General features: G+C 44.7%; 1 protein-coding gene across 1 annotated transcript in view; it reads left to right on the forward strand.

Annotated features, from left to right (window-relative positions):
* Nucleotides 1-20,537, forward strand: part of LOC147817574 (uncharacterized) — a 57,162-nt gene extending 36,625 nt beyond the window's left edge. Inside the window, exons 2-5 of the mRNA XM_087170235.1 lie at nt 6,244-6,348; nt 10,449-10,585; nt 12,942-13,066; nt 15,380-20,537. Coding sequence (XP_087026361.1) covers nt 6,244-6,348; nt 10,449-10,585; nt 12,942-13,066; nt 15,380-19,686 — 4,674 coding nt within the window. The 3' untranslated portion in view covers nt 19,687-20,537. The remainder of the gene's footprint in view (nt 1-6,243; nt 6,349-10,448; nt 10,586-12,941; nt 13,067-15,379) is intronic.
* Nucleotides 20,538-21,055: the final 518 nt, after the last annotated feature.

The raw sequence follows: 21,055 nt of genomic DNA on the forward strand, positions 1-21,055 counted from the left end.
TGGCTCTGTTTGCAGTAGATTTGAAGATGATGAAGCCAGACAGAGGAGGAGGAGCTAAACCGTGCATAATCTTATGAACTAGGCAGACATTTTTGTATTTGATGAGGTTTTCCCGGCTAAGCAGATTATGCTTCTTGGCAACGAAGAAGACGGAGTGGCTTCTTGTCTAAAGTTTTAAGTGCTGGAGTGTGTAATGACTCCAGTGTGTGTTAGACCAACTCACCAGACCACAGGTGATGTGTGTGTGTGGGGGGGGGGGAGCCACCGAGTTGAGCTGACAGGAAGTTTCTGGTAAAGCTAAAAGTTTTTCAGACTGAACGTTGTAACTCTGAGATGCGACCCAGAGGATTCGCATCGCTCTCCGAGGGGCAGTCAGGAGCGCCGTCAGTTTTCCTCGCCATATGCTTCTCAAAGGTTGAGTCAGGTTTTCCTGCTGAACACCAGTAACTTTCCTGGCTTCTTTTCCCCGAGCCGTCTGATCTGCTTTCTCTTGCTAAATGCTGTTGAGCCAAGCTGCAATTCAAGATACGACAAAACTCTCACGAAGCAACATTTAAAGCGTGCGCTCGCTTGAAGAGCCTTCCTACAGATTACATGTGTTTTTCTCAGTTTGCAACCGACAAGACATTTGTCTACCAATTCCAATTTTCTTGCATTTTATGAAAGCGGGCTTCAGGAGGAGGTGGTGACCTTGTCCTTAGTTTTCAAAGCAACACCGTGGTGAATGTGCCACACCACGGGGGCACAAAGTCCTCAACATAAAGGCAGTATCCATTTTCTCTCTTCTGGAAAAGATTAAAAATGACCTAACTTGACCCCCAAACTTGATAAAAACGTCTATCTACATACTGGCTGCGGTTAGTCATTAGTGTTAAGAAAGTACAAGCTTGGAGAAAGAACATAACCCTGAGGGAGACAGAGAAAAAGAGATCTCAGTAAGAAAGTCATTTACAGGAGCTGCTCAGCGAGCATGGGGAAGAAAAAAGCAGCAGAGGAGCTTCACTTCACAGGTTTTCACACTTCAGACTTATCAAGCCAGTTATAAGACATCGAAAATCAAATTAGTTACAGCCGACAGCTTTGTTTCAGCAAAAGAAATACATTTCAAGATATTGAGTTGGGCCAGACATCTTAAAATGTAGATTATTTGATGCTGTTTTTTTGTGGGTTTTTTTCTCCTTTTATCATATATTTTTTTCTTCAGTCACAACTAAAGACATAAAGCAGCAGAGTCAAAATGAAACGCCCCCAGCTCTGCTAATTGGATGTTAACGGTGAACAAAACATTAACACCTGCCTGAGAAGCCCTGAGCAGGCTGTAGGCGCTGTTTGGGTTTACTGGCCGAACACGGACCGTAGCAGCTGTTTCCAGAACCACGGAGACGCAAAATCAACAAGGCTGGTGAGGAGAGTCGAGCATCCAGCAGCCGGATGTTTTTCTCAGTTTCGGTAGCGACCGACGTGGAGTGAAACACAACGTAGATGGGATGCTGCTATGTGTCTCATGGATGTGTTAATAGGTCAGTTCTTGCCATTTAATATGGTTTTGATTATTTGTTTTGTTCGGGTGGTTTCTGATTTCTGCCACTGTGGTCGGGCAAGGATAACAAGGAGTTAAAGTAATAATATGTCAGTATCAGCTGTGCAGCAGGTGGTGGACAGCTCTTTTCTTAGGGCATCTTTAGACTGCGTGACAACAATGACAAGTGTAAATGAAGTGCATGTCACTCTTTGCGAAATGGGTCTAATAAAATCCTGGTTCTAGATCTGTGTCCGACTAATTTGAGGCATGTCAGATTTCTGCAGTGACTGCGTGGTGAACTGCAGCCCTGAGGTTATTAGAGCAGAGGACAAATATCGTAGCTGACCTCATGATGTCACGTTTCTAAATAAATTACAGCTGAAACTAATGATTATTTTCATAGTTAACTGATCTGTGAGTTTTTCCTGCAGTTTCAGTTCATATAGCTGTGAAAACTGCCAATCACAAGTTCCCGGCGGGAATCTTCAGACGTCAGGCTTGTTTCGTCCCACCAACAGTTAAAAACCCAGAAACTTTCTATTTACAATGTAAAAGTGATAAAAGCAACAAATCTGGTGAAAAGGAACCCAGTGGGTGTTGACATGTTTACTTTCCACTTTTCTGTTGAGTCATTTTCTTATTATGACTCCACTTATTATCTCAAAACTGAAATAAATTCTAAATAAAAACTTCACAGTCATGTTTTATATCACATAACTGTGGTTTAAATAAGTGTTTGCAAGGTTTATGAGATGGACAGACACATCATCATCAAAATATATTCATAGTTGAGTTTTGAGACACGGATCGCGTCCAGCTGAGACGCCTCTCAGCAGATGTTTTCCAGACTGAAATCTTGTGGTAAAAACTGAGCTTGCAAGATGCTGTCTGGACTTGGGAGGTTTGTTTTTGTGCCTCACAGCTGTGCATCTGAGAGTTTGTCCTGCGGGTTTTGAAAAATCCATTCACACTATGGGTCAGGCAATTTCCACAAAAAAAAACTCTCCCTCAACTAACGTTAAAAAAAAAAGGAATGAGATTTAAACACGGCAGCAGGACAATACGTCTGTTTTGCTGTGACGCGCTGCACGGAAACCTTCCTAAATCGTAATGCGTTTTAATTTGAGTTTGCTGAACAGCAATTTCCAAGCTATCCAGCAAGCCATGTTTAATGGACATCAAAACCCATCTTCAGTGGGCTAATGCAACCCAACGACATCTTTAACGACATAATGCAAACCAATGCTGTCTTTGATTAAATAATGCAAATGTAATGTTTCGTTCTGTAATAGAATAATGTAACATAAATTCGTTACTTAATGGGATTATGGTAGCAGCAGTAATCACTTGTCTGATGAGCTAATGCTGACTGAAGGAAGAGATCCCTGCGGTAATGGCCAGAGATGGTGGCTGCTCTGGGACCGTGAGGGCTAAAACAAGGTTGTCTGTGTTTCCCCTCTGCTTCTGTCACTGTCTTTCTGTTTGTCTCCATCTGTCCTCTGTCACATTTTCTGTCTGGCTCGCTCCCTGTTTGTCTTTCCGTCTCGGGCCCCTCCTCCTCCCCCCCCCAACCCTCGCTCTGCCTCCTAATAGCTGCAGAGTTCGGGGAAGCTTCTCCGCTGCAATTTTTAGAGACAAAAAGTTGGAAATTTCCAACTTATGCAAACTGTGACTCACACACACACACACACACACACACTCACACACACACACACACACACACACACACACACACACAGACAAAGAGACACACACACAGAGACAAAGAGACACACACACAGAGTGCCCAGACCTCCAGTGAAGGTCGTGTCACAGATTGAATGTTCCCTACTTTTAAAGATAAATCAATCTTCCATTAATGGAGATGGTGTATGTATGTGTGTGTGTGTGTGTGTGTGTGTGTCTCTTTGTCTGTGTGCGTAGAAGCCTAAAACTAAAATCCTGCATTTCTACATCTGTGAATGAGTGTGTGGGCTTACAACAAACTGCTGTATCAAAAAGCCATGTGTGTGTGTGTGTGTGTGTGTGTGTGTGTGTGTGTATTCATATGTGTATGAGTGCGTTCACTCAGACACTCAGATTGCTGATCAATAGTTGTGATTGAAGGGCCCATTAGCCATCGGAAGCAATAGAGACAGCATCGCTCCACATGACAAACTCTATGACCACACACACACACACAAACACACGTGCACACGCACACGTGCACACACACATATACATTCCTACCTTACCAACAGGGGACTGACGAACTACACGGATCCAAAACTGCTTTTGTAATTTTCCGCAGGATTGTTTTTGGTACTAAAAACAGAATGTGAGACAGACTGGTGGCTTACAATCACAAACAAACACGCCACGCTACTGAAGGCACTGGGAGCTTTTCAGTTTTCATTTTGGGTGTTGAACCCGCATCCTCACACATTCCTCGAACACACAGAGGTGCTCAGTCAGAAACAGCTGAGCGCCGTTTCTTCATGTCCTTATACGTCTTTCTTCCGAGTGTTGGGCTTCAAATTTCACCCAGGACTGAACTCAATCACAAACATTTGGGTCTTGGGTTGTCGGCCTAATAAGGATCAAAGCCACATCCTCAAAACTTCCAAGCAACTCCTCTAACACCCTGAGCTAGTTTTAAAAAGACACTCTGTTTTTCAAATATCCAGTGCAACACCTGGGGATTGAACCCAAAACGTGAATGATCCTATAACACCCTGACCCACATGACCTTCACTCCTTGAAGCATTTGACTCTTTGCTGTGAACATTAGTCTGGAATAAGCCTCCGACTCCTTTGGAAGTCGGACATCAAAATTCAATCAGTCACCTGAGGATTGAACCCAACGCTCAAAGTTTCAAAAGAGTCCTCTAACACCAAATACTTAAGAGTCTACCTTTGGATTTTGTACCTGAACCTCAAAACTTCCAAGCAGTACTCGAACTTGCTGAGCTATTTAGTTAAGTACTGTTTAACCCTTTCCTTTGGGTGCTGTCCAAAGGCAGGTCATGGTGGCCAAGGGGGAAAGACACCGGAGTAACAAGACCATTCAGAAGTTTTGGGTTTCATCCAGAGGAAGGACTGATAGGCTGTGAGAAATATGGTGATTGTTGGTGGTGAGATAGCTCAGGCTCAGTTAGAGGACTGTTTGGCAGCTTTAGGGTGCATTGAAACTCCAAGTCCAATAGCCAAAGGAAAGAGTAAAAAGAATTGAATCATCCCTTTAAAATGAGGTAAAGCTATTACTCTGGAGTTGTGAGGTCTTAGGTTTAATCTGTGGTGAATTTTGAATTCCAGCAACTTAAGTAAACATTCAAGGGCGGTCAAGGCCAGAGAGATAAAAAAGAAGAGGGTTATGTGGAGGAAAACAACGAGCGGCGAACATTTTGGTGTGACATGGGAGAGTTTAAAGAGAAGAATGTGTGTGTGTACACAATACACACACACACACACACATACACACAAACATGCTCACAAAGTATAATTTTACTACATGACACTGCAGTGGCCCTCCCCTCTGTCTCTGTACTGTGGGCCTGAAGTTTGTCTCATCACGGTCCAATGAACAGGGGAGTGGAAGCGTGGATCTTTTTTCCTGTTACATGCATCAACACACTGTATTCCTATGTGAGCAGACTGAGGGTATGAATACATTTTAAACTTGATTGAAATCCAGTGGTTGTGGAAAAACGGGTCAGGGGAGTTTTTGGTTGTATGGAAAAATTTAAATGAAAAGAAAATCATCTTCTTCCGTCTATTTTATTTCTTACTTTATCCTCATTGTTTTTCTTTCAATTCGATTTAAAGAATACTCCTACTCCCCTGTTTTCTTCATTTTAACAGAGAGTGAAGCTCTTTGTTTAAGGAGTTCCTGCAGTTTGTTAGAGCGCTGCCCTGTAGTCTTGCGCCCGCGTATAGAGCTGCAAGACATTCACACTGTGAGAGAGGGTGTAAATGAGTTGTGAACGTCCCAGCTCCAGCCTGCAGAGGCAGCGCTGAGTTCCAGCTTCAGCACTGGTGAAGTGAAAATAAATTCAAAATAGAGCTTCAGAAATAATTACAGCCTGATTTACGGCATGACCAACAGTGGACCTTTAAAATGTCCCCTGTTGGATCATCGGCCCACAGTTGGTGGTAGGACGTGTACACACACACACACACACACACACACACACACACACACACACACACACACACTGTATGACAGGCTACAAATTAAAAGTTGAGTATGATGAATATACATCCCCATAAACACATTTTATGACCTATACTGGCTTTGACTGTAATTCACCTCTCGCACCTACACACTGGGATTTTTTATTTTATTTTTTACACACACACATTTTGTTTTCAGTTCGTTTTTAAGACAAAGTTGTGATTTATAATTAAGCAAACAAGATCTGAAAGTCATAAGTCCCTTTTTTTTTCTCTTGACCTAAAGGATTATGAGCCGTGTTCCTGCATGAACGCTTATTTATGTAATTGATGCTGATTAGATCCAGTTAAATGTTGGATTTTTAATTGATGATAGAGAAAACATTCAAATCTTCCTGGTCCATAGCTTGTTGAGCTCCTCCTTCACTGTGTACAGCAGTGATCGGTATCTCTTCGAAGCAGAAATAAACAAACAACTTTTCACCGCAAACAAGAAGTGAGATTTTAATATCGAGACCTTCTTTCTCTTTCTCCTTTTCTTCCTTCCTTCCATCCGTCCGTCCATCCAGGAGGAAGGGGACTCCAGTCTCTACTGCGAGCTGTGCGACAAACAGTACGTGAGACACCAACAGTACGACAACCACATCAACTCCTACGACCACCACCACAAGCAGGTGAGTCACACCACCTTAACAAGGCACCCGGGGGTCTGGTTTATCCTGCCACACTACACCCTTAAACCCTGCCCGACCAAGGTCACGGATTTATTTCATCCCGGGGGCCGCAACAAGGGCTGGCTCCACTCCGGTTTCTCTTACACAACACTGCACAACACATCACAACACAACACATCACAACACACTGCGGTCGACAGACACACACATCTTTCCTCCTGAGCATTAGCACTGGGAACTGTAACACTTCTGGTGATGGATTTTGATACGTCAACACTCAACACACAAGAAAAACTGAGCGTTGCATTTTGACAACATATTTGTTTGTATTTTTACTTAAGTTTTGAAACTCGGAGGCGTCCCTTCCCTCTCTCCTGGGGGACACGGGAGAGATGAAGGGGAGCTGTGCAGGAAGGAAACACGAAGAAGATCTAGTGTGTGAGGTGAAAGGACAGGTGCAGGCAGGTAAAGACAGGACATCAGCAGTTTCTGTCGCCAGTGTCCCTTTAAAATGAGCAGAAATGCTTCTCGGAAATGTTTGGATTTTTCATGATTTTCACTTTAATGAGTGGTCAGATGTTCGGTTTGCTGGATTTGCCAGAAACAGACAGTCATGTCTTTTTATTTTATCCATCGATTGATTTTCCAGATAATGCAACATATAAATGATATGATATGAAATGTTTGTAATTATAGAGACTTTTATACATCCCAGTTTTTACTTGAGAAATAAAAAAAAAACTGAAAAACAAGAAATAATCAATGCTTAATCAAGTTTTGCTCGTTTCAGCTGAATCAAAGCTGAAATCTAATTGATTTATTGTTTGTATTGGAACTGGCTGAAGACGTCTGATTGGATCAATATGAACATTGACTGTTATAGAAACACCTCAGGCCTTTTTCTAGGCTCAAACCTTTAAATTCAGTTAAATCCTACTCAAGTAAATCTATAAAACTAGTCAGAAAAAAATAATAATATTATAGTTCTATCAATACAGCGAAACAATAATGATGCCAGTCATCCAGAGCATCAGGTTAAAATCAATAGAACAAACTGCACTGATCACATAATGAAACAAAGGTTATCAATAATACTCCTGCATTTAGAAAAGAAAAAGGGAAATCAAGGGACTTGTTACAACTCCAATTCTTCCTTCTTCTCTTGTCATTTTCCTCTTTTCAGTGTAATTTTAAGAGTTTGTTCCTCCACACTTTGATGCGGAGGAGGACCACTCTGAGAACTCGCAGCTTTTCTGGGTGCTTACAAAATTACAGGTGCTGCTGGGAGGAACGTACTTGCTGCAATTATAATTTTGTTCACTTGCAAGCGATGAAAGAGGCCTAATATTTTTCACAGTTAGCTGTGTGTCGGACTTATTAGGTTTACCTGGGGATGCGAAGCATTTAGGGCATATTGTTCGAGACTGCCACACGTCCAGGAAATGGATTTTCTAGCAGGAATATTCTCCAGCCTGCACGCACACACACACACACACACACACACACACACACACACACACACACACACACACACACACACACACACGGTCAGTCACGGTCTCATCTTCTATTGGAAATGAAGAGGTTTGCAGAGAGGCTACGTCACCGCTGCCGCTGTGACAGAGTCAGACCGAGAGAATCCACCGTTCACAGCTTATCCTGAAGTTACGCTGCTTACAGGAGCTTTATGTTTTATATATGAACGTATCATTTGTACAGCGAGATGAGATCTGTAAGTAGGAGGAAGGTGACACATCATCTGTCGTGTATTTCAGTATCTACAAGGATCTGAAAGGAAGCGACGACTAGGACGTTAAAGTATTTCCAAACCACGTCAGATGAGTGATCTGCAAAATGTCAATCAAAGCTGGATTCATAAAGCAAAGTTAACTTATAAACTTATATGATTAGATCATTCATTTACATTTGAGCAATTATTTCCCCATGTTAATAATCTTTTAATTTTAGCTCTGGGCTCTATAAATGAACTCTCGTGATGTTAAATAATGATGAGTGACACTGCGATGATGTTTACAGCCACATGTGAGAAATTAATGGCTCAGGCGCTATAAATAAATAAATGACGCAGGCAACTGTTGCTATGCAAACAGATGTTTATGGGTGTTTATAGAAAAACTGTAGGAGTGGAAAATGAGGCTAATGAAGTTCCACAATGAACTCCAGGAGCCAAATGCATCAGGGGCCCGTAGACCAGACTCTCTGCCGGACGTATCAACGACAGAAACTCTCTGGAAAACGAGCGACGAGTCCTTTAATACCGAGCATCTGTGTATCTTCCAGTATTCACAGTTCATTATTTATTTGTTTATCAGTTCCTACATGAAACAGCTGCACACAGCGAGCAGTGCGCACACGCGACAGTAAGTCTATATTAAAATTAGCAAAGCAATTTAATTTGCCACGTAGGAGGGAGGGCCTTTCAAGTGTTTGTGCCCGAGGGCCCATTGTCTCATAATCAGTCTATGAACTGGATGATATTTTACATTTGAAATATGCAGTATCTCAACAAACAAAATTATACACTGAAGCAGTTCCCAACTGACACAATGTACTATCTAATATTCAGGGGAATATATTTATATTTCTGCATTCGTTAATAACTGCAGCTACAGTGGATAGTCCTGCTTACATGGACCTTTGCCTGCAAATCAACCTACTGAATAAACATCTTTTTATCTCTGTCAACCTTATAATTAATATTATTTTACTGCTCCAACAGATAAGGGAAACTGTAGACTAAAAACTGCTAAAAACCACCAGACTTCTCGGTATGAACATGAACAGCCAGGCTTGGAAACTAACCCTCCTCGACTGGCCGGGGTCGGACACCTGACTGAGCTGGATTCCTCTTTCTGAAGACCAGAATAAAAACAGAGAGACCGCACAACAGGCGAGAGCTGCGGGCCGCTGCAGCGAAGGCCTGACAGAGCGTCTCCAGGGAAGATACGAAGCATCTGCTCGTGTCTGTGGGTCAAAGACTTCAGGCAGCAACTGACTGCAAAAGATTTTCAGCTAAATATTAAATATGATGATTTTGTTTGACTTTGCAATTATCTGACCACTTGCCTCTGAACCTCTAAACTGAGTGTTATATCTATATATCTCCCACACAGTTCTTTCTATATTAACGTAAACGGACTGAAATTAAAGCTGAGACTTGGAACTTTTAATATCCATTCATTTCAAACCGAACGTGCTGAAGCTCAGAGCCTTTCATAATACTGTAAACAAATTATTTCGCAAATATCAACTTATCTTTAACCACTTAAACTGTGAACTGTGAAAAAATAACATCCAATTATTGCTTCGACTGTCTTGAAGCAGTGATTCGACTCTACGGTTATTTTTAAAGAAACACTTTGTGCTGTTGTTGCACTGGATTGCAGTCTATTGTGAGGTTTCCTGTCATTTTGTCCACCCCTTCACACTGTATGTACACCGTCTAAGAAATGCTGAGGCTACAGTGCAAGCTTTAAAAGCACACACACACACACACACACACACACACACACACACACACACACACACACACACTGCATCTGTCTTCCTTCCCTGCCTCTTTGTCCCTCTGTGTTTTATCTGTCTGTCTATTTTGGTCTGTTTATCTATTTGTCGGTTTCTCTGCCCGCCTCACTGTCTGTCGGTTGTCATCTGTCTGTCTGTGATATGAGCCCACCGGTATATTATTGTTATTATTATTTGTGACACACACACACACGCAAACAAACACACACACACACACACACACACACGCAGTATCAGTATCTCCGGCTTGCAGACAGCTTGCAGACAGAGCTCAGTAAGTGAATTAAGCTGGTCTGGCCTGTACTAAAGCCGACACAGGCTGACTTAGTAAGCACACATACTGTAAACACACACACACACACACACACTTTATGCTTACACACAGAGCAGATAAAGAATTGCAGAGCAGAAAGATAAACTCCCACACACACACAGAAACTAAACACTGCATCATCAACTTATTCAGATACACGTTGTAGCCTCTTGACCTCTTATTTCTCCTTGTTAAGACACTACTACCAGCGCTACTACTAACAACTCTGCTTGTCCTGCAGCGACTCAAGGAGCTGAAACAGAGGGAATTTTACAGAGCGCTGGCCTGCAGGAGGCAGAGGAGACGCAGGGAGGAGAGGAGGGAGGAGAGGGTGCTGAGGAGGCTCCATCAGCATGAGGAGCGGAGGACAGGAGAGTGGTGAGTGACGACCGTTATCGCTCTAACTCAATGTTGCATCCGTCATACCTGTGCTGGAAAATCCCAGCTCAGCGGTGTTATCTCATGCCATTAGATATAAAAGTCATGGTTTAAGAAGCTACTCCTCTAATTGATTATCAGCTTAGATTGTAGAAAAGAGAACAAAATGTATTTTACTCCTAATTAAAATGACTCAAAACGGGCGAGGCCAGATAACAATAATCCTCTTCCTGTGAGCAGCTCAGGATTTCAGGAGACATACGTTATCACTCAAAGAAACCCAGTATTTAAAAGCTTCAATGATCAATATCTTATATATCAACAATGGATTAAATAACTGAGCATAAAGCGAAAGTGACACGGAGAATCATCAGTCTGCCTCGGCTCCGCAGCATCTTTTAACTCAGAGCTCATCGCATCTCAACTTCAGAAACGCACTGCAAGTAGCACGGATGACAACGGGCGTGTTCCCAGGGGACAGTAAAAAAAAAGTTGTGACTTTTAAATCATGCGTTGAGCCCTCAGGGCCACCGTACATCATCATGACGGGCCGGTGAACACGGTGGAACAGTCAGCTGCTCAGCAGCTGGTGGAGACCAACAACAGAGGGTGAATGATGGACTTACATTCACGTGAGTCTGATTTTCACCAGAAACATGAGTCCAAATTCCTGCAAATATCTGCTGGGTTTGTAAACAGGCTTAGGTTATATAGATGTTGATAAGTAACTTCCAAACAACAACAACAACAACAAAAAGCCTTTTTGAAGAGGTCAAAACTACAGTGATGCTTGTAGCATAAAGAATTTATTGTGAAATCACTGCATTCCAGCTCGTGACCTTAATCAGGGTCATCCTCACAATAAAGTTGTATTTTTTATATATATATATATATATATATATATATATACACAAGTGTTGCTGTAGCTTTTGACCTCTTCAGATTTATTGCTTCCTCCGTGCTGATGGAAAGTAGGTGAGGCTGAGGCAGAACATTTTGACTCGTCATGATGTTAACGTTGCTGAAAACTGCTGCACATCTGTCTGTGTGTTCACGTGCCGGTGGGACGCTCCGACAATTGGGACTTTCAAGTGGGCTGCCAAACAGAGTTGCGTTCAATTGCAAAAACAACCTGTATGACAAATGATAAACACATAGTGCTCCGGCAGAGGTTTGTTTTGCTGCTTATTGTTGCTAAAAAAACATTTTATTTTTAGGAGAGTTCATCTGGCGAGCTGCCAAACAGGATTTGGTTTCTCCAGATGTCTGCGATGGCACTTGAATTCACAATCTGAGCTCAGGGCTGCGAGTCACAACCTGACGATGCCCACGCAGAGAGAGAGTATAGGTCTCCGCCAGAAAATAGTCCCTGAAGACACAATCAAACATCTTCGACTTCTAAATCCATGCATGAAAGTTAGACTTTTAATGTGGGTTCACTTTCGGAGTGTGGGCCTACGCATATTTAAAAACACTTGATGCGCTGACTGACATGTTTGTGTCACAGTGTTGTAAATGAGTAAAAAAATAAAATAAAACGGAAGAAAAGGGAGATCACTCATCGGCTCCCTGGTTACAACGAGCGTTGGCACAGCAACCAATAAAGTGCGTCTCGCTGTGCTTAATGGGGATTATCAGCACGGCTGTGAAGTGTCTCTGACCAATCACGTTGTGCGGCTTGACCCGCCCGGCTGTAGAGAAAGTTGTGTGTCAGTATCGGCTGTCACTGCCATTTTCTGATTTGCAACAATGCAGTCTGGCTCCCGGCACAAAGGGAGGGTGAGGAGAAGCATGGCCAAATTGATTTTCAGCTGGATTTCAGCTCTGCTCTCCTCTCGCCCCCCCCTCACCGCTTGTCTCCTCGTCTCCTCTTCCGTCCTCATTTGTTTCCTTTTGTTCCTTCCTCTCTTGTCCTCTTCTCCACTTGTCTCACTTCCTCCTCACCTCCTTCCTATTTGTTTCCTTTCATCCTCTCTGTAACTCTTCTCTACTTGTCCTCTTTCCTTTTTGTTCTTTTCTCCTCCTTTCATTTCCTTTCTTTTCACCCCCTCCCTCCCCTTCCCTCCTTATTTCCTTCCTCTCATCCTCTCCACTTTTTGTCCTCTCCTCTCCCTTTTGTTTCCTTTCGTCCTCAATTCCTTTCCTTTTGTCCTGTCATCATCTCTTCTCCCCTCATCTCCTCATTCACTCCTTTCCTTTCACTCTTTCCTCCTCTATTCTTTTCTCCTTTCTTCTTCTTCTTTTCCCTCTCCTCCTCCTTTTGCTTTCATCATCCTTCCGTCCTCATTTCTCTTCTCCTCTCTCCTTTTCATCATTTCATCCTGTCATCTCTCCATGTTTCCTCTCCTCTCCGCAGCGCTCCAGGTTCCGGCCCCATGTTCAGATCCACGACTGTGGCGGTTGATCCAGCGAACCAGTCCAGACCGGACTTTGTGCAGAACTGGGCCGACATCCACACAAGCAGCGCCACACTGGGAACAAGTGAGAATCTCTTATCTGCTTAAGAGCCATGTACTAGGCTGCTTAAATAGTTTATGAGTGTGTGTTTAGTTTTGGTGATGAGGATATCACTCTCGATATTGAGGGATTAAACAGAGTGCGGTCTGCTGCAGTAACGCTGAAATATCTTTATCGACAGTCGACTTTAGAGGCGACATGAACCAATGATGATGGTCCACGGAAGAAGTTGTGCACAGAATAACAACAGGAGCATGTAACTGGACAATTACACACAATATAAAAATTGCTTTAGGGCCTCAGAAGCATTTGTAACATCAGGATTTCAGACAGAAATCAATAGATTTTAAAAAGGAAACCACAGCAATCAGTGGATTTGCTGTAAATCAGCACAGAGCTTCTCTGTAGTTCAGGGAACTCTGACGCACAAGTTCCTGCTGTTGACCAATTGAAAACAATCTCGACAGCGCTGACCTTTGAGCGGAGAATAGAGGAAGCCATCGTATTAGTTGTGTCGCACCACCCGACATTATATAACCGAGCTCTGCTGGAGTGTAAACTTCTTCAGAAGAGAGCTGCAGTGTGGTCTGCAGTCATGAGACAGGACGTATAAAACACATTCCCTTAAATGTGTGTGTTAACAGATTAGGGCACAGCTACAAAGCCGCCATGTAGCCGCCGTACACTACAGCATATAGCCCACGTGCACACCCTCAAACAACATTTAGAAAGTTGAGGGGTTTTTTTTTCAGTAAAACATTTAGCAGATGGTCGTTCTTTGTCACAACAAATCAGAACGTAAACACGGCGCTTGCACAGCAGCCGCAGTAGTTTCTAGTTAGTAATGTGACACAAGATGAACCTTCCCATCATCTTTATATCACTAATGAGTAAAGGAATGTAAACACAGTTAGTGGGGAATATAATTAAAGCAGGACATAGTGTGATCACCCTGTGTAGGGCTACGCTGGTGTTAAAATCCAACACTGCAGAACAGTCAGAATCTCCTGTTTGTACAGCGGCTGACGGTGTAAATGGTCACTACTGTACGGCATCGAGCCTCAAGCCTTATTTCACGAGGTTGTGCAAAAACATTTCACTGTCTGATCTGACCGCATTAAAAGATTCACACTCACCGCTGCAGAAACAACTTTACTATCTCCACTTTCTTTAGTGATACACTCAAACGATGCGCAAAAGAAAAACTGCATTCCAGCACATGAAACCGAAATTAAAGAGGTCAGTCTCATTTATATCAATCGAAAACACGGCGCAATTCAACAGCAGCACCACAGCCACACAATAATCTGCAGCCTTCAAAATGACCGTGAAGTCGAACCAACACCTCTCTAAAACATGATTTTTGTTGTACTGGGCTGACTTAGTTTGAGTTAGATGTTCAATAAACTGGCAACTGAGAAGGCATCTGTGAAGATACAGCTGTAACAGTGAGACTGGAATAATATTTTCCAGTTAAATGTGCCTTTCAGTCTGAATTTGTTCTGAATCAGGAGGTGATATCAGCTCCCTCCAGTCCATCTCATGTGGATTTTAGGGTGCAAGATGGATTCCTCTTTGAAAAATAAAGAAGGCAGTACGTGAAATTTGGCAGCAGCGCCTGCGGTTTCAAGGAAACAATCAATTGACAAATTGAAAATATATCTGTTACATATTCAGTAAAGTTTTCTTTTCTCATTTTAAACTTGAAACCAATGGAAAAGTTCGACAACTCCATTTAAAGTCGACTCTCCAAGTGCTAAATGTATTTTCAAATTTAATAATTCATTTGCAGGCCTCCACTCTAAGACTCTCATATTTAACAGAACAGAGGAGAAAGGCACATTATGGATTACTTTTTAAAGTTATGAGTCATCTTAAAACCTTCACTCAAGCAATAATTGTCTGAATCATCTGCCACCCTGACATATAGGCCGCCAGATGTCTGGCAGCATCTTGTGCTTCAAAAGAGATATACAAAAATGGATATTACATTTAGAATAAAACCCTTAATCTTAATTTTTTTTTTCCCCCTTTTCTAAATAAGCCACACATTCATCTCTGTGGTTATGTTTTTCTTAAGTCCATACTACACCCACGACTCATATTCAGATGTGTTAAAAGCAACAAAGGAGTAATGGTGAAGAGCCAGAACACTAAATAAATGCATAAGGAGCTTACTGTATGGGAAGTCTTGAAAATGAAAGCTATTCTTCTACATGTATCCCCTCCTACTCCTTTCTCTATAGTCAGGTTAGGCAGATAATCCTGTTATGTTTTTGCATGTAACTGTAACTGGTGTCAGCTGTTGTAATCCTTTCTGCTCTCCCCTCCATCTAGAGCCTCAGACCCCCCTGATCCAGCCCTTCCTCCCCCTGGACCCTGCACTGGAGACCAGACTCCTGAGCGACACGCAGTGGGTGTACGACCGAGTGGACGCCAACAACACAGCAAATACTGCTGCTGCTGAATCCTACGTCCTCAACAAGACCCATCTGGACTACAGCGGCCAGACGGCTGCCACCATTACCACCACCAACAACAACAACAACAACATCATGAACACTGAGAGCACAAATGTCAACTCTTCTACCAATAGCAGCCACTTTAACAAGATCCCCTGGGCTCATAATCATTTAAAGAACCCCATTACTCCCAATAACATCCCAACAACTGCCACTAATGCCTCCATCTTCAACAAAACCACTGTGACCAGCTTCAGCAAGACCACCACCACCACCGGGCCGCCCGTCGCCGTGACTGACACGACCAGCATCAGCATCAACAGTAGCAGATCGGCGCGTGGAGCATCGGACTCCCAGTGCGTCCCGAGCAGAGTCCGTCCCGTGTCCTTCTCGCTGCCTAAAAGGAGCTGCGTCCTCCTCCACCAATCAGCAGCCGTTTTCATCCAAGCCGGACGAGGCTCAGGCTTGTCAGGGAAGCAGGAGGGTGTGACGGTGCAAGAAAGAACCAAAGATCTGGGGGGGAAAGTCGCAGAACAGCAGCTTAAATCTCCAGTATCTGCAGACGTGGATGTTGTAGCTGTAGATCACTTTGACACTGGAAACCAGTGCAGTGTGGACAGTAAAACTGCAATCCAGCACTCGGAGGCTGGAGCCAGTGTGTCTGCTGAGAGGGGAACTGGAGGACTCTCTGGGACTGGAGCCCAGGTTTCTTTATGTAATCGCAATGGGATCAGAGTTGAGGACTCTGTTATCAGTGGGAACGGAGCCCAGCTCTCCTTATGTAATGACAATGGGACTGGAGCCCAAGTCAGCAGCGAAAGTGGGACGGGTGCTAATCTTCATTTACATGATGCGACACCAGGACAGATTTGTGACAGTCTAAGCACAACGGAGGCTCAAGCTTCAGTACCCAGAGACAATGAGGCTGAAACCCACGATGACGTAGACAATCAGATGGAGTTAGACCCCGCCCAAGAGTCGAAAGACCCGCCTCGAAAATCACTTTCTGGTGTTTTAAATGAGCCCAAAGAGTCTTCAGTTCAAACCCAGCCCAAAGAATCGAACTCCTCTTCATCAAACTGGACTAAAGAATCGACGCCTTTGCCCCTGAATCGCCCCAAAGAGCCGTTTTGTCGTGTCCTGAGCCGAGACGGCAGCAGGGTTCTTCTCTGGCCATCGGAGATGCTTAGCTACACCAAATCTTCACCCTCCATCTCCTACAGCGTCAACCCTCTCCTGTATGACTTCAGAGCACATAACAGGGCCAAGGAGGAGGGTGAGGGCAAAAAAGGAGGGCTGGAGGAAGGCAGGGAGAGAATAAAGCCATCTGTGATCAAACAACCCAACTGCCAACAGAGGCAGGATGATATGGAGGGAGGAAGGGAGGTAAAGATAGATGAAAGGGAAGAAGAGGATGAAGGTGGACAGGCAGGAAATCCTATGGAACTTGTAGCCCATTGTAGCGGCAGCAATGCAGTTCTGGATCGCTCCGGCTGCCGTGATGAAAGCGCTTTAAAATTCGTTCCCGTTTCCGCAGAATGCCACCTTGCACCGACGCTGGGCCTTCAAAAAAGAGGGAGGAAGAGGAGAAGGAAGAGGAGGGGAGGGGTGAGGAGGGGAATGAGGAAGAGGGGGAGGAGGAAAAGAGGAGACAAGACAAATAGAAAAGACACAGAGAAGGGAAGAAAGATAATAAGTCTTTCTGTGAATCAGATGTTTGAAGGGAGAGGAGAAGAGAGGTTGAAAAGAGAGGGCACCGAAAAAGAAAAAGGGCTATTAAGTAATCTTGCAGCGCATCGGCTGGTAGGAGGGAAAGAAAAGAGGATGAGGGTAGAAGAGAGAAGGATAAGAGGAGATCAGACAGAGCGAGAGAGGGCAGGTAGAAATGACGAGAAGAGAGGCGAGCCATTAAGTAATCTTCCCGTGAATCGGTGTAATCGGTGTAACCAGCTGTGTCTGCAGGTGAAAAGGGAGGCCAGCCAGCATCAATCCCAGCAATCAGCCTCCGGGTGGGGCCAGGGGCTCAGAAAGCCCCTCTGCAGGGGTGTAGCATGTAACTCAGTGATTAGCCCCGTCCCTGAGTCCGTTATAGACACGCCATGCTGTCCTGCAATTACACCCGACCCTGCTCAGAATGACAAGGAGACGGGGGAGATGCACAAAAATACACAAGCGAGGAGGGAGGTTGGGCAGAGAGATGAGGAGCAAAGGTATCAGAGGAAGACAGGGATAAGAGCGGTTCAGGATGCCGGAGAAAACGTGTGTAACCTAGCGATTAGTGGTGTTTCTTTTCCCTGTCGAGTCGCAGCACGCGAGCCAGAAATTTGTCTTGTTCCCGCACCTCACAGGAAAGCAGCAGGTGATCCAGCGATTAGCCTTGTCCCCGCTCCCTTTAGAGAAACAGCGTGCAGTCAAAGACAAACAATGCCTGCAGGACACAGCGATCCCGCGTTAGGCCCGGCCCCACGCTGCTCAGCACAACAGACAGAAACAGAACCAAGAATTAGATCAGCCTGTGCGGCTATGACCCTCGCCGGTGATGCAATTTCAAAGGAAGTGATGTCAAAGAGAGCAGCGGCAGCCGGCAAGAGGAAGAGGGAAACGCCGGAGGCTGAGGCAACACCGAGGAAGAAGCGGAAAAGGGGGAGGAGGAAAGCGAGGAGAGTCGTGAGCGTTTTGAAGCAGAGAGCTTGGGCTGGTTTGACCTCTGAGCTCGGCGTCGATCGGACCTCCTGTACGCAGGACCTCAACAGCAACGAGACCGGGGCACTTACGGCTGAGTGCAGTCCAGAGGATAAAAACACGGACTGCCACTTCCTCTGCAGGACAAAACACTGTCTGTGTCACAACGCTAACGACAGGGAAGGAACATTTAGCCGTAACGCCGCTGACAAACTGGATAATTGCCTCTGTGACGACAGAGAAGGCCACGCCGCTAATGGAGGCGAGGAAGAGACGGAGAGCCGGGCTGAGAAATCTCTCAGTGACTGTAACACCTGCGACACACCACGTGACCGCTGTCGGTGTCGCGATGCTACGGATGACGACCAAACGAAACACCCCGACATCAACGACACAAATATCAAGGGTTTGTCTCCCGATGACGCGGACGGACCTACCTGTAACACACCTGTGGACTTACGTCCAAATGACTCACTCACCTGCAGCACGCACGCTGACCACTGTCGCACGGAGAGTGAAAACATGTCCGCTGACACTGACGAGACAACAGCGTTTGGTGGGGGGGCTACAGCTCAGAGCGATGCCTGTAACACTGCGCACGACCGCAATGGCCGCTGTAACTGCAAAACCAATGACGCGTGTAATCACAACTGCGATTATAACTATACAAATAAGAAAAGTGGGAGCATTGAGGAAGATAAAACCCCACCGCAGGGTCACATTCAACACCTCTCTGATTCAGCAATTGATTACAGTACCTGCGGCGGTGCCGATCAGAGCAGGAGAAACGGCGCCAATGTTATTGACAAAGGCCGGTGTGATTATTCCATCAGTAATCACGTCACTGATTGTAATATTGTTGATAACAATAGCGGCAGAAATGAGGCCGGGGATGTTGCCCTCATGAGTGTACGTACGAAGCAGAGGGGGGAGGAGGAGAAACAGACGGAGAGGATGACGGTAAAGGAGAGGCAAGAGGAGTGGTGGAAGGAGTGGGTGAGGAGGAAGGATAAAGAAAAAGAGGAGAAGGAAAGGGAGAGAAGGAAGGAGGTGGATCTCTACCCGGAGAAGCGGCCACGTTTTCCCCACGCTCTCCCTCCTCCGCCGTGCATCCCCCTCCACGCTCCTCTCCTCTTCCCGCCATCCCTCTCCTCCTCCTCCTCCTCCTCTGCCTTCTCCTTCCATCACACCATCATCCAGCATCACCTCTCCCTCCTCCCGCCTCCGCCGCACCTCCCCATCCACTCATACCCTCAGCTCCTCCCCTCTTTCTCCCCGCACCTCTGTCCCCTCACTCTTAATCCACCTCCTGCTCCTCCACCGCCTCCCCCGCCTCCCCTGCCGGTCCCTCCCTCTTTCTACACCTCGTCCCCCATCTCTCTCCTGGATGCCCCCGGTCCATATCCCATAGCAACGGCGTTCCACCCCGTGCAGAGTCACCACCCATCTCTGTATCCCCCGCCACATCCTGCAGTCTTGCCCTTACAAGTGTTGTTCTGATTCTTTCTTTTCATTTTTTTTTTTTGTTTTTTTGTTTTGAAAGCAGCAAAAGAAATAGACTCATGAAAGGTTCATTTTCCTATTTTCCAAGGAACAAGTTGTCAGCCGGGTTGAGAGCAGCTTTTATGTGTCATTACCTGCACACTCCAGAATGAAACAAGAAGAGGGGAAACAATTTCAAGAGGACTTAAGTAGAAGAAAACAGAACTGGTCTTTCTTAAAGCCGAACCTCTGGCAACCTCACCGCCCCCTCCAAACACTGTAAGCACTGATTCACACGTGTGGGGGGGGGGGGGAAAGGAAGAAAATAAAGATGGGTAATTATCTTCATCAGTCGCAATCCTGCTCAAAATGAGCCTCAGGTGTGCAGCCAGCGGGATCGTGGTGGGGCTACGCAGCTGGGCTCGTTTCCCTCGGCAGAAATCAGTCGATGCTCCTGTTTTGCATTTTAAACCAATGATTTGCTTGCAAGGCATGTTGGAAATTTTATGGTTTGTGACTTTAAAAAGACAAATTCATCCTTGTACACTCTCAGATATCTTCAGTCTGTGATAATAAATGAAGGATTTTTTTTTTTTTCTTGTTCAAATTTCCTCCTGAGAGCTTCTACTACTGCTTTTCTGTATTTCCCTGACTCCTCTTAGAGATATATGTGAACTTGCTGCTCTCAGCTGGTCATCATCATGGAGAGTCAACGACCTGCATGACGTTTTAAGCGAGCCTCTGTTTTTCTGCTAGAAATAGACAAAACAGAGGGTTTCCTCCATCGGTCTCTCTAAAAGGTTGAAACAAGTTCCTGGAGTTTCCTGTCCACAATTAACATAAAAATAAAAATATATCTGCTACTTCAACATTTGAGCACCTGATCATTTTAACAAAGATAAAACAATTATTTGGCCGGTTTTCAGTAACGAAATGAGTTTTCTTCCACATTTACTTGGTATCATACAAACTGTAATTATGAGTTGGAAAAACGCATCAGCGTCCTTGTTGCTATTCCAAGTGAGAGATGCTGGGACGTCGTGATGGCTACGATATCTCCCACTTGGCAACTAGTGAGCTAGTGGCAGGAAAGCCTCCATAACTGGGAGTTACATAAATAAAATCCAGAATTAAAGGGGAGCTCCGCTGATTTTACACATCAAAGTCCATTTACAAGTCATGGGGAGTGCTACTGCATATGTGAAATAAGTTTTGTGGCTCCAGAGGGAGCTGTGTGAAGTCTGATGAACTGGGGCGTCGGCTGGGGCTGAAGTTTGAAAAGAAAAAATAAAATAAATAAATGTGGGGATGTGGAGTTAAAAAGAAGTGAGCTTACCAGACCTCTGCAGCCTGCTCTTTATCTGAGGCTAGCAAGCTCCCGGCTACA

The sequence above is a fragment of the Seriola lalandi genome, unplaced genomic scaffold (assembly GCF_002814215.2).
Source record: "Seriola lalandi dorsalis isolate HSWRI2012SDOR001 ecotype SW California unplaced genomic scaffold, Sedor1 jcf7180002054937, whole genome shotgun sequence".
Taxonomy (NCBI): Eukaryota; Metazoa; Chordata; class Actinopteri; order Carangiformes; family Carangidae; genus Seriola; species Seriola lalandi.